Source organism: Lagopus leucura, unplaced genomic scaffold, assembly GCF_019238085.1.
Source record: "Lagopus leucura isolate 7727_CA_CO unplaced genomic scaffold, USGS_WTPT01 Super-Scaffold_100001, whole genome shotgun sequence".
NCBI classification, from domain to species: Eukaryota; Metazoa; Chordata; class Aves; order Galliformes; family Phasianidae; genus Lagopus; species Lagopus leucura.
In genome coordinates, this window is record NW_024962262.1 from 46,668,387 (window position 1) to 46,682,601 (window position 14,215).

General features: G+C 41.6%; 1 protein-coding gene across 12 annotated transcripts in view; it reads right to left on the reverse strand.

Annotated features, from left to right (window-relative positions):
• MAP4K4 (mitogen-activated protein kinase kinase kinase kinase 4) overlaps positions 1 to 14,215 on the reverse strand; it is a 149,120-nt gene that overhangs the window by 43,417 nt on the left and 91,488 nt on the right. For all 12 annotated transcript variants that reach the window (XM_042867974.1, XM_042867966.1, XM_042867973.1 and 9 more), the window contains 8 exons: positions 13,878 to 14,003; positions 12,982 to 13,092; positions 9,939 to 10,029; positions 8,251 to 8,381; positions 5,966 to 6,020; positions 3,287 to 3,365; positions 1,138 to 1,313; positions 379 to 451 (listed from right to left, as the gene is read on the reverse strand). In XM_042867974.1, the coding sequence (XP_042723908.1) occupies positions 379 to 451; positions 1,138 to 1,313; positions 3,287 to 3,365; positions 5,966 to 6,020; positions 8,251 to 8,381; positions 9,939 to 10,029; positions 12,982 to 13,092; positions 13,878 to 14,003 (842 nt within the window). The remainder of the gene's footprint in view (positions 1 to 378; positions 452 to 1,137; positions 1,314 to 3,286; positions 3,366 to 5,965; positions 6,021 to 8,250; positions 8,382 to 9,938; positions 10,030 to 12,981; positions 13,093 to 13,877; positions 14,004 to 14,215) is intronic.

The following is a 14,215-nucleotide window of genomic DNA, read 5'->3' on the forward strand; positions in this document are numbered from 1 at the left end:
AACATATAATGATGTTAAATTTTAATCCCATTTCTTTCAAAACGACACTGGATGCACATCAAATACACGCTCTCAGTGGAAGGCGTGAAATGAGGCCAAGCAAAATACGGACCAACTCTGACATGCTGGAGCCCCTGACCAATCACATTTGCCATAAATCTCCTTCCATCCAGAGCTCTCTGGCTCTAAGCCATACAACAGGGAGCTTTAAAACCTTCAGCAGTCACAGAAGAGGCATTCAAACCCTTTGGGTGGTTTGTGCAGCTTGTGCATGCACTTAATAGAAAACAGAAATTCAGCATGCTCCTGATTTACGTCATGGGCATTTAGACTTGCTTAGCATGGACTGCTCAGAACCCTCCAAAGAGCAATTATTACCTTGGCTCTCCTTCTTGTTCAGGCACTTCCTCCTCTTCTTCCTCACTTCCACTATATTCATACTCCGTCTCATCTAAAGGAAAGAAACATTGACCTAGACAGTGCTTATCTTTTATTTCAGGACAGTGCAGATTTGAAACAGTGCCTTAATGAACCAGTTCCTAACCCCTTCAGTGAGAAGGTCCATCTCAGACCCTAGGATTCATTTACATACATATACAAGCCCATCTTCCCACACAGGTAGCAAAGCAGTGCTCTGCAGTAAACTTCTGGCAAATTCCCTGAATGACACCAAGTTCTATACATAAGACAAAACATCTGGGGTATCTTGGCACCACCTGAACAAAGAGAATAGGCTGCCCGAGACATTTGCTTCACGGGTCTCGTGATGTGTTACTTCCTGAGTTTCATTTATGGCATCATTCCAGAAATGAACCTACCACAGAACAAAAAATGCAAAGGCATAAATGCCAATATCCTCCTGAATACTGTTTAATGCTCAGATGGAAGAGGCAGTAGCTCATACAGGAGTAAATGCAACTTCTCTGAAAACGAGATGCTTGCACCTGATATTTTCTCCGTATAATGACAGAACAAAACTCAAAAACCCGCTGAGAGTCAACACATGAATTAAAAAAGAACATCTCAAGGGCATGGGGTTTTTTGGAGCTTTTCTAGCGGTGGGGATTTAGATCAAAAAGCAAAACAAAAATACCTACTCTTAGTAAGCTGCAAGAATGGATTTTTAGAAGCGCATACCTTTCTCTCCTCTCTTCTTCCTGGTCCTGTCTATATGGTCCTTAAGCTGGATTCGGACTTGCCTTTCATTTGGTTGGTCACGTATAAATGGATGTTTCAGTAGTTGCTCTGTAGAAGGTCGCTGCATGTAATTCTTCACTAGACAACCTTCTATAAAGCTGAAAAACTTTTTTGACCTGAGGAAGCAGGAAAGGGGAAAAAAAAAAGCAAAACAAAGTAAGATCACAGCCACAACTCAGCTCAAACATCTTCTCCCATTCTTCCCCAAAATCTAACTCCTTTCCTCGAAGAGCATCACATCCCAGAAGATGGCAAAAATGCTGTTTGCAAGTGTGCTTCCAAAACAGAGCCAAGCATGCTCCAGCTGAACACCGGGCTGGGCGGACACAGGGCAATGCCAACATACCTGCAGTGCTTTGGCACAGCGTTGCAGAAATGCGCCCTCTTTCACAGGCTTAATTGCCCTGAAATGCAGGATATATTAGTGAAAGCAAATCATGCAAACCCAGCTCTGCTACTTCTGGACTGGAGCTGGCTTGCATCCAGCTTGCTTGGAGCACAGGCAGGGCAGCTCTGGTGTGTCTCCACCTGCCCATGCTATCTAAGGGCATGTCTACTTCAGACAAGCCATGAGGAAAGCCGCAAGAGTTGCTGCCAACACTGCACTAATGCAAGCAGCACCATGCACACTGCTGCTTTTACAGGCAACCTGGGTTCACTGAGAAGGGTCTATAATAGCTTAAGATTATTTATTTTCCACCTGAAGACCCACACAAAGCAATTCTCACAGAATAACACGCGATGTTGAACAATGCTGTCCATTCAACACCAGCACTTGGGGGCAAATTCTCACTGGTACAATTTAAGGGATATAAACTGAACTGAGTTCCTCCTGCACACTGCGTAAAGTGACAGGGAATGGAAATCTGTCAAGCTGGGGCACCGCCATTCTCAACCTGCACTTAATTTGAACTCTCCAAAGAGGATCTCTCCAGACAGAAGTCTCCAAACAAACTGCCTTTCAAAACGCCAGCAAGGGAAATATTCACAACTGTATTTTTCACCATTTGGCCTATTTTCTCATAACCTGATATTGACTACAGTAAATAAAAACAGTTGAGTCCCAGCAGCCCTGGCTTTGGCCAGATTCACTTTTTGATTGCTTGGTGTTCTCAAGCTGCTTCCGTGCTTGGGCAGCAAATGCTTCTATTATCTGGTTAAATGCAAAACCAACAACGGTTTCCATCCATTGCTTCACTTTCCTAGTGCTATGTAGGAGGACGAATTCAAGCTAACTTCACTTTTTTTCTGTTACTACTCACACCTAGAATGTTATGACTCTGAATAAAAAGCAATAAAAAGGTTCATGAAATGTTCGTACAAATACTTTATTTAACACATGCAGAAAGCAGATTCGAAAGAGGGAGTGGGATACCCTGACAGCATAAGTGCATAAATAAGTCAACTCAGGCAAAGACCAAGTCCAGCAAGCAAACCAAGATCATACTATGTTGAATATGGCAAATCACTATTTTGACAGGATCACAGCATTCTGCGATCACATTCAATCTATATGAAACCTCTTCCAGGGAGTACTTTCATTTCATACATGCCAGTCATAACCAGTAACTGTGAGGAAATCCTCCGATACTAATGGATTCTTCTCAGCTGGCAAGGAGCACACACTCAATTTCAATCGTTTACAATAATTACAATAAAAGCCTTCATTACTTTTAATAGCTCCTTTCAACTTAGCAACTAGTACACTACAGTGCTGCTCTGCTTCTGTGTTATGATACACCGGAGAAAACGTACTGCTTATTAAGAGTGCTGCAGGAGTTTATTTTTTAAAACACAGCTCTATTTGTCCCCTTAATACTGATGCTGTTCCATAGAGGGAAAAAAAAAACACGCTTCATTTTTATTTTCATAGAATTTGGTACCATACCTCTGGGACAAACAGAACTAAATAAACAATACACGCTTTTTATTTTATGCTTTGGTTCAATGGCACAGGAGATAACAGCAGAGCGATTTTAGGTAACAAATTGCCCTACAGTTCTGTGGAATTGGAAGCAGAATGATAAGCACAAAGACAAAATACCATGGCTACAAAAGAAGACAGAAACAAGAAGCAACGTATACATACCATTTCTTGGATTTTAACCGGGGGGGAGGGTTTCTGGGTATCAGAAAGAGTGCCCTCATGGGATGCATGTCACAAAGTGCTGGAGGACAGAAAACAAAACCAAACACAAATATGTAGGCATTTGCTTAGTTGCTCTCTGTCAATACCATGGCTTCAGCTCCCACAGACATTCCCACAATCCCCACCACACATGCATGAATTGTAGACAGCAACCCAGCTAGATGGAATTTGACCAAAATGACAACAATTCTGTAGCTCAACATGCTAAGGGCAGCCCCAGAGATCAGGGCACACATTAACCTTCAGAATCAATCACAATGGGAACATTTGTGCACAGCCCTCCTCCATTTCCAAGTTATCTAACTTAAGTTTTGCTCAAGAGAATACTGGGAGACAACGATGGCAGAAAGAAAGAAAACCAGTTACTTTTACATGTAAGTTCTTCACTTTCCCTCCTCTCCCATACACCAACAACTAAAGCAGGATGCCTCATTTTCACTCTCCAAACTTGAAGCTTTTCTATACTCCCAGGCCTGCAGATTTCGAAACATGGAAGTATCGATATGGAAAAAATAAATAAAATATATATATATTCCCTGCAGAACTGCAATGTAAACCTGAACTCTCTTAATTCAGAGAGCGTGGAACTGGAGTCTGGAATTTCTGCCAGACGATCTTTCTTGCTGTGCTGGAGCAGAAGTACCATGGCAGAGCTGACAGAGCAGGGAAGGAGGCCGCCCAAGAAAGGAAACTGAAAGCAAATCCTCCATTTTGATCATCTTCCCATGGCTGACCCCTTGCACCACAATTCCAGCTCCAATGATCTCTCCAGGAAGAGGAAATGTCTGCCATGCACAAGAAACTCAGGACAAACAGACTGACATGATAGGAATCCAGGTTTCTGAGACAAGAGGCCACAATGCTGGTGGAGAAAACTCTTGGATGCCCACGGATTCTACTAGATCACTGTATGGGAACTGCTGAGTCACGGCCTGAACCTCTGATTGATCACCTGAGGTGAGCCTTGAGTCAGCCAGAGGAGCACAGGTGAAGGCAATTCACCTGTGCTGCCGGAAGGGGTGGAGCCAGGCTCCCCCCCCTCCTGGACCTATTTAAGAGCTGGCTACCAGAGGGGAAGGATCTCTTCTGGAGATCCTCCTCTTTTGGTATCTTCTGGTGAGCTCAACCCAAGGGTAAGCTCTTCCACTTATTCTCTTCTTGTGATCGTAGTCTGCTTTGCCTTACTCTCTTGATTATATTGCAATTATAACATCTTGATATCTATTGATTATACACAATTATATTGTGATTGTAACATCTTGATTACACAATCACCAACTTTAAGGACAGATTTTTCAGCTGCCTCTTGAGGAGGCAGATCCCACATACCAGTGGACAGTCCAAGGCAAGAGCTATTTAGCATTAACATAGGATTTTTGCTTACTTTCAAAATGCCCTTCTTCTGATTTCACATGAAAAGGGGCCACAATTTTTTTCAGTGCGAAGATGAAAAAATATTCCTGTCCAATTCCAGGCTTACAAAGCCCACTGAAACAGCCTTTAATTGAGAGCCTCCCAGGCAACTCAATGCTCTGAACAAGAAGGTAATGCAAAAAGGAGGTCAAGTGGTAGCTCAAATGCTGTTAACACAGGGCTGGCTGAGGTGTCCTGGGAGCAGCTCTCATATGGGCATTCATGCAAAATTGCCATTAGAAAGGGAAAAAAAACCCAAACCATCAGACCTCCTACAACGTGAATCCAAACAAGAATGTCATGCTTCATTTTATGAATTTTACATTAACAACAGCAATGATCTAGCAGAGGCTGCAAATGAAATGACTGCTTTTTTTTCTGGTAGGAAAATGTCAATACTTCATTTCAATGCAATCATTTCAAGTTTCAAGCTGGGCTCTTGTGTGGTGGTAGCGTTTGTTTACACTTAGAAAGAAATTAATATTGTAGTTTACTCTTAAGTACTTTACCCTGCTTGGTTTTTTTAAATCCAGAGCCAAACCTGGGAGTGGGGGTAAGAATATCTTCCTATATCCTAAGGATTTTTTCCAGTTTTCTCCCTCAAAAATATCAATATCAACTCATGAGCGCTCTCAAGCAGTAAGCATAAATAAAGTTCAACATTATGTACCGAAGATGGATTTACAGCTTAAATCATGCCACTTCTAAGGAAGATCAACACCGCCCGCTGATGAGTTGAAACAAAAGGAGAAGCAGTGTTAGCCTTACCCAGCCTCACAGAAAGGCAACACAGAAAAGATTGTTACAGGTGCTTTATTCATTACGGTCAAATTTCTCAAGGCTCCACTGCACCTCTCCCTAGCTGAGGTTCCAGTATCTCAGGCCAGACCATACACAAACTGGGTCACGCTTCCAAAAGACAGTATACTACCCATAGGAAGGAAGTCTGATGCTTGATTAGCTTCCAAATATTCCTGCTATAGAAATTAAATTATTGCAGCCTGTGCTGTAGTGCTTAAGCACTGTATCAAAAGTGTTGCTGTTTAGGGGATTTTATATTTATAGGGCAGGCAAAACCGAAGAGAATAGAAATAACACGAGGACACTTTCAGAAACCTCAAAACTAGGTTTAGATTACAACAAGCATCTCTTAAGTATACGTTTCAGCTTTATTCAGCCCACTGGAAAAGCACACACATCACTTACGGGGAGCTCCTTCTGCCATTTCTATGGCTGTAATGCCGCAGGACCAGAGGTCACTCTGCATAAAGAGAGACAGACACCATATGTTAGGAGGTGGATTCACTCATTCAGACAGTAAGAGTGCTATTTGCAGAGGCCCTGTAGGTAGGGCTGTAAGGAAATAACAAGGTTGTTTAAATAATAAGCTATTTTTTTCTTTAACGGTATCACAAAATGCTCCTTGCCATATCATACACATTTATAAACAAATGCATCTACATATTCATACAGAGCATGCAAATGACCCTTCCTAAGAACACATGAATGCATTCACATTAGGACAAAAATACATTTGCCTTAAGTCTAAGTCTACAAAACAACAGATTTTTTCCTTGTTCCACCCTTGTTTACAAGGGACCAAACGCTTCCCTGTAATAAACTCACAGAATACACTCTTGATATTCCCCCAAGCAGAAGACAAAGAAAATGAAGGACTACATAGGCCGTGGGGCAAAACCCCAAAACCCCGTAACTCTTTTTCACTGTCTAAATCAGCAAATAAACAAGTACAGATTAGTGGAATATAGCCCTTCCTTGACTTTTTTGTACTTAATGGAAACCAGATAATAATATAAGCACATAATATCATATAGAGGAATAGCCATTACTGCTAAAAAGGTAAGAAGCCTCTGTTGGCCTCTATACTTGTGGCCAAAGCAAATGCTCTTTCCCTGTCGTATCAGTTTTGCTTGAAACATCAAGAAAGAAGAACCCTTCAGTGAGAGTCTTTCAAGGTGTCACCTCTGGAGAGTGTGCCTGGCTGGAAGCTAACTGCACTTGCTCCTGAATTAGACCCAGGAGGCTCAAACATAGCTGGAAAAGTCCCAGCAAGGAATGAAAGAGATTCCTTATGGGGAAAAACAGTGGAGGAGGTTGCTGAAAGGAGTATAGCCACTCCTACGAAAGACTTGTTCTTATAAAAAGCAGCGTTCATTTCTGGCAACAGTACTGATTTTGAACAAATTAATGAAAACTGATGAGCAAACAAGCTCTTCTGTACTACCAGCAGAGAATTTCTAATGGTCTGGCAATTGTACTTTTAAGCCCAGCAGGGCAATCGTTTTTCTTGGTGCAATCCTTCATTTTAAGCAAAACTGCACAGCCTCCTGGTCTTATGGAAGCTTCAACCATCAATTTTCTAAGGGAAGAAAAAAAATAAATAACTAAAAAAGACTACTGCTTCAACACCCCTATGGGGTGCATCAAGAACGATACATGCGTGTGAAACGAACCCCTTTTCACACTGCTGCTGTACCAACGACTACAGCAGAGAGTTCTTCCCTTTTGCTAAATCATGTAATAGTTGCCTTCCTAATAATCCCATCTGTAAAGATCTGAAGCACTGTTTTTATTTCAAAGAGCTGTTAGCTGTAAAAAGTGATTAAATCAAGACAAACATGACCAACATGATCAATAAATCAAAAGGGGTACAAACACCACAGCAAACCTCCTGTTTTTTAATAAATTTTTACACACCAATATCTAACATTACATCAATCTCAGCAACTTGATATTCAGCCTTAATATTCGGTATAAGAGCCTAATCATTGCTTTTTCAATCTCTTTGTTGCCTTTCTTGGTTAAAAGTTTGAATGGTAGCATCAGTCTACGTGAAAATTTTTATAAAACCTTATTTTCTCATTCTTCTTGCTTTCATTAAACTAAGCTGAGAAATATATTTAAGATTACAGGATGCTCTGCCTAGAGAAGTTTAACTCTGAATACACAAACATAACATCCTTAAGGGTAAAGTAAATACCATCACACCCATTAATGGTTTTGCAGTAATTAAATCTTTTATCAAGATCCGCATGCATCCAGTAATCAGGAACAGACACAGTGTAAATACCTCCTCCTGCCCTTTGCTAGCTCTCCAGACGGTGCATCTATTTAAGGCAACACCTAAAATGCACTGTTCTGGGTTATTACAATAACTGGGGCATATTCAAACACAGTTTATAGGAACAGCATTACACAAATTGAGAACACAAGCACTTTCAGTTAAGCTTTTTTTTTTTTTGGCTTTCCCCAAGTAGCTACAGCACACTGAAGTCTATACCTTATGAAGCTAAGACAGTACAAGCCACAGAAATGAGCCATACCTTGAGCCCCCATAGCAAGAATGTACCTACACAAAACAAAATTACTCTTACAAAGCATACGTCACAAAAACTGCTGGCATTCATGGATGTTTATAATGCAGTGGTAAACTATTGTGTGTTCACTGTGTGTTAACATGACTCTCTTACTCTGTAATCATACGTAGCATCTGGATTTTCATCACAGGCAATAACTTCTGGAGCCATCCAGTATGGAGTTCCAATGAAAGTGTTTCTCCTGCCAACTGTCCTGTCCAGCTGAGCGCTCACACCAAAATCCACTGCAAGTGGGAAAAGATTAAAATAACATCAGAGGGGAAAAATAATGCAGTGATTACTTCTGTATGATGATTTGGAAATAAAACCAGGTGGGTATTCCATGTGGGAGGACCTTGCTGAAGAGAAACATGATGATTCATACAGAGGCAGCCGACTCCTTGTGTTTCACTTGCAATGTGCTCAGGCCACAAGCCCATGAAAAGACACAGCAGGGTCTCTTCACCGTTCTCCAATCTGTCTGTGAAGCATCACCTCCTCAGAAGGGAACGTATGGCTGAAAAAATACCATCTTGGAGGCTGAGGAAGGACCATTCTCTTCCTAACTGGTGAAGCTAAGCACAAGACTGTCTACACAAGCGGACTCAGCTTCCCAAAGGTACCTTTCATGCTATGGGAAAACCACATGTGAACAAGTCTCCTTTTTGGCTGTCCACCTTTTTTGCTCTGAAGCTGGACAGCAAAAATAATTTGTTGCTCAGTGAAGAGCTGCTCTCTGCTCTATAATGCACAGAGCAGATGCATCATAGGAAGGAAATATGAGGATTATTCAGGAGGTGATAACTTCAAGCACATCTGCACATGTGTTGCAACAAATACATTTATTTCATTACCAGAGATTTTCCTTCCCTTTACTTCTCCTCACTCCCAATTCCACTGATGGGACCACATTCACAACAGTGATATATGCCTTTCGATACCAGAAATTTTGTCTGTCTAGGAAGGCTGTGTCAACTTCACAGAATCCATCATTTGAGTGATACAAACAAACTGGTAGAGACAAGCTCTGTGGGAGCAACAGTTCAGGAGCTACTGTGCTCCACTTTGGGCTGAAAGAAAAGCTCTCCAGAGAACTTCCTCCTCTGTCAGGAGGACAGAGTCAGGACATCTTTCTATGCCTCGTGCTGCAGGAAGGTGTAATGCAAAACAGAAGGGATGTGGGCTGGGTAGGAGGCCTTCAGCATGACATATATTTAACCAAAAAAAGGTGGTGAATGTAGTGTGATGCAAACACAGAAGGTTGAAGTGTGCAGTAACTGGAAGAGACAGACTAGAGAAAAAGAAAAAGGAGATTGTCCACTTGCAAAGGAGAGAAGAGCCATGGAATGAGCATGGTTTTCAGCAGGCATGCCAGAGGTGGAAATGCATTTTGAACTTCATGCCACTGCTTCCTCAAAGGCATCATCCAGGTCACATTCTTGTGCCCAGAATCTGAACAGCACGTGCTGGTTTTAATTAAAACCAAATACAGGAATGATTTCTATCACCTCCCAAGTCCAGAATGAAGGGAATCAGAACGAACCTGTGCCACACAAAACTTGATGTAGACACAAAACCATTCACTCACTAATTCCAATAAGAAAACAAATAACCCTGAATGAAATGCAACAACTTGCAGGAGGAAATACGTCCGGAGCCTCAATCCACATGAGAGAAGTGGCAGAGTGTACATGCTAAAGAACATGTTGCAGGGCTTTTGAAGTATGAAATTAATATGGAGAACATCAGGAAAAACAACAAAGGCTAGATGAATCAGGAAGCAGTTGTGCTTGTCTACTTACCAAGTTTCACTTCTGCATTCTCTGTTAACAACACATTTTGCCCTTTGATATCCCTGTGAATCACATGGTGGGCATGAAGATGTGCCAGCCCCTGCAGTAGGGAAAAGAGAGGAAGCAGACAACATTCAGAGTTAGGCTCTTTGTTCAACAGCAGGCAATCCGTGCCTTGCAGCCCTGTAGCCCGTGCTTTGGTGCATGGGTTTGTGCTCAGCAGATACACATGCAATGCAATCCACAGGAGCCTTGTAGCAGCACACCACCCGCTCAGCTTTCGATAACTGAGCAGGGAATAAGGCCCCAGGTTGTATCCATGCTGTGCATACACACAGCTCAGCATCTGCACTGTGTAAACACTTCTCAGCTGTCACTTGGAGGAAGCTCAGCGACCAGAAAGTCTCAGTACAATTACGTTGTGAATGACAGTGGTGCCAGTGTGGTTGGTGACATCCGACATATACCGAATCACACTTAGAGGAAGGGAAATTTAGTCCAGGAGTGGGGCAGAAAGGACAAAGGAGGGAGCAGCATGATGCAGGTATGTCTTGTGAGAAGGAGGAGGGATGGTGGTGGGTTAGCATTTATATTGGAGGGAGATGGAATACTGATGGCAAAAAAAAGTGCTTTTGCAAAGATGGAGTGGAATTCTCTCATCTATCTTGACTTATCTCCCATAAATACGAAGGCAGATAATTGTTCCTCAGGAAAAAAAAATGGAGGAAAAAAAAAGAACAACGAGCACTGTACTTTCCAAAGGAAACAAAACCTCCTGGCATACGGTGCTTTTTGTTGAGACAGCACCTGGATGCATGCCCCAAAGCGTTAGCCATGTGGAGGGAGGGTCGGGGAAGACATATGTTGCATTCTACTCCCTAATGTAATTGGTGGAACAATAGGCAACCCTCTTAGCAACTGCCCATATTTTGGTTTCTCCTCGGCACTCTGCTTGGAAAACTGCAGTCTCCGGTGGGATCATCTTGCCTGTTTGCACTGCCCTCACAGACTTCTAATGTTTTATGAAAAATAAAGCAATAGAACCTTTACAGCTGCAAAAGGTTAAGAGAGTAGTGCTTGCTGCAGAGAAATATTTTCTAACACATGTTCTTCATTAAATGATCATTTATCAGTTTGCCTACATAACCATTGGGCTATTTTCTATTTTAAAAACACTTAATGAGCAGGACAAAAAAAATATATAATCCACAGCTCCTCCTTGCATATGCCACAAGGAAACAAACTGAATGGTTAATGTCCTTGGTATCCATTCACTGGCTCTTAACACTAAGCGTGGCCTTATTTTTTGCAAGAATGAAGGCTTTTCCACAGCTTCGCACACGATACTTTTCAAAGCCTAACGTTATACTGCCTCAGTCAGGGAGATAATCATATGAATCATATGTTCTCTCTGGAGTACAATCTGATCTTACTGGAAAAATACATTCAAGCTCTTGAGGGGTTAGGATGTGACCAAGCAGCAGCAGCTTGACCCTCCTGCAGTCCCAGGTAAGTTCTCTGAGGTCCCTCCGACCACACAGGGATGCATTCAGGAGGCTCTCACCTCCATCTTAACCTGCACAAATCTTTGGCACTTCAGCTCATTTAACTTTTCGTTACACAAGCTCTCTCATTCACCACTGACAAACTCAATGTCAAATCAGGTTTTGCAGTGCCTGTTTGCAATGTGAATTTTGCATCCCTTTTTTTCAGATATTCCAGTTTCTGCTCGTAAACAATTGAGGCTCCTTTTACAAACGTCTCACAAGAATGAGAAAACAGCTGTAATGCTTTTCTGAAGTAAAACCTTCTTTCACTTTCTCAGCGAGCATGATCCTACCACCTTAAGAAGAATTTACAGTGAAGGCAACATAGCATGCAGTACTTCCAGGTTTGCACAGCTGTACTCAAGCATAAGATTGGTATTCTGTATTACAGCAGTTAGCTTGGATAGCATGCTGTCCACTTGACTGGAAATACAACCACCAGTAGGTATTCATGACGGTAACTTTTATTCCTTCTAGTAAACAATAATTCAAAACGTGCCAGCCCAAACTTCAATAGCCAAACTCTCTCCTGGCAGATGGAGTTTGAGCAAGAGACCACAATCATATGCCTCCATCATTTAAAATAATCACCAAGACAGAGCCAATGTGCAACGCAGACATCAGCAGCATTGATTTATGCGAGAGCTACTGGTGGTTTCCTTCAACATAAAGCCCTTGGAACTTCAGTTTTGATGAGGCAATTGAACAGACTCACTGTATAATGGAATGGGTAGAAGGCAATTTGTTTTACAAAGAAGCACGAGGAAAATCATACCAGATTTACTTAGCACAGCAAACATGCCAATTCAAAAAGCACTTCAACCATACCAACTGGAAATTAAACATGAGATGTAATTAGCTTTAGCTATCAGTTTTAGAAGAACTGATAAGTAGCATCCCTCTTTCTGAGGAACTTTTGCAGTGCCTTATGCTAGCACTCTACAGCGCATGCGACATATCTGCTCACCCTAGAATGACTGCAGCAATAAGCAACATGTAAGCACACTGCAGCACAAAAGTCCCAATGGCTGGCCTAAGCCAACAGCTCCCTTCCTCCACAGGCTCGATTATAAGCAGAGAATGAAGGCTGTAAGCACATTTGGAAAAGCCCATTCTGCACCATCTAGTGTTATGACACTGTTGCAACCTCAGTCTTCTAAAAATAAAAAATCTACAAAAAGCATCATACAGGCACATGGGTGCTGTTTCTCAGCTTCTACGGTAGATAAGGACTCTGGTTCTTAAGCTGCCTTCTCATGCAGCACTGCTCTCACAGTACAGCACAACTCACACAGTGTGTGAGCATTTGTGGTCTTGTCCTCACTGCCAGTGTAGGAGATTGAAGTTAAATGATGCACAGCAGACATCCATCTACTCCTACACGCTCTTCAGACAATGACTTGGCTAACAGGACTGATAGGAACAGTTTCCTGCAGAACTACAAGCTAAGTTACATCCGCAAGATTGCTTCCGTGTTTCTGAGTGCAGTGAACTATTTTCCTTACCCTGAGAATCTCTCTGGAGATGTATGCTATCCAGTCTTCTTTCAGAGTATTCCCTTTTGTGTTCTTCACAAGGTCTGTGATAGAGCCTGCTCCACAAAACTCCATAACAAGCTGCAAAAGAAATACCAGCATGCAATCAACATTAAACACAGTTTCCAGCTGTCTAGCAAAGTAAAATAATCACTCTGCAGCATCGATTTGGGAAACCCTCATGAAGCACAGAATATCATTTATTCTACCTCTCTGCCTTGAAAGTGGATCCAAAACAAATGTCTCCAATGTGTGTCAGACAAACATGGAATATGTCTCACATTAGTTACCACATTTTCTAGGACTGATTTAATCACTGTAATTTAATACTGGGAATCTGGATATGCTCAGCTGTGCAAAATGCATTAGCAGTAACAGAAGTAAGAGCACATACAGTGCTGAAGGAATCAAGCTGACCACACCATTGCAACACATCTTAATCTATAATTCCCACTTATTTATAGGAGACAAGAGCGTGTACTCGTGTCTCTACACTGCCATTTCAAACCCAAACTTCAGTCCTCTGGAGGGAATAGATGAGATGCAATGAGAAACGGGTAGAATTTTCAAGTGCAGCTTTACTTTCACAGCCACACGTTCCTACTGCTCAGCTCATCTGCCTTGTTCCCATGAAACACACTACTATCCATCTTTGAAATGGGGAAAAAAATTACTTAAAGAGCAAATACACTGCTACTAACAAATCTTAGCTCAGCCATCACATTAGCCTATGTTATTCAATTTCTATCTGTTCAAGCAAGCACCAAATTCTATTAGGCAGTCTTTCCATAATGATATTTCTATCATCCTCAAATAATTTGCAAAAGGGAAAGGCTTATGAACATGCTTGAGAAACATCTGCTTACCCACAGTTGGTCATCATGTCCTGGAGGACTTTTCTTAATGAAAGCACCATAATAAGTTGCAATATTTCTGTGATGAGAATATTTCTTTAGCATATTAATCTCCAGTTTGATTTCTTCTTCTTCATCCTTTGGAAAAGCAAAACCAAAAAATGCATGTTTAATATACCATGGGCATAAATTATGCTCTTTTTTCTTTTATACAAGTAGCTTTTAAAAAGTTGAATTGATATCATCATCATACTTAATAAACAAACCCCAGGTTCACAACAAAATCCTCTTCATTGAGATTGTCTCAAATAGACCCATACTTCTCTAATCTTACAGTAGTACAAGAAGTA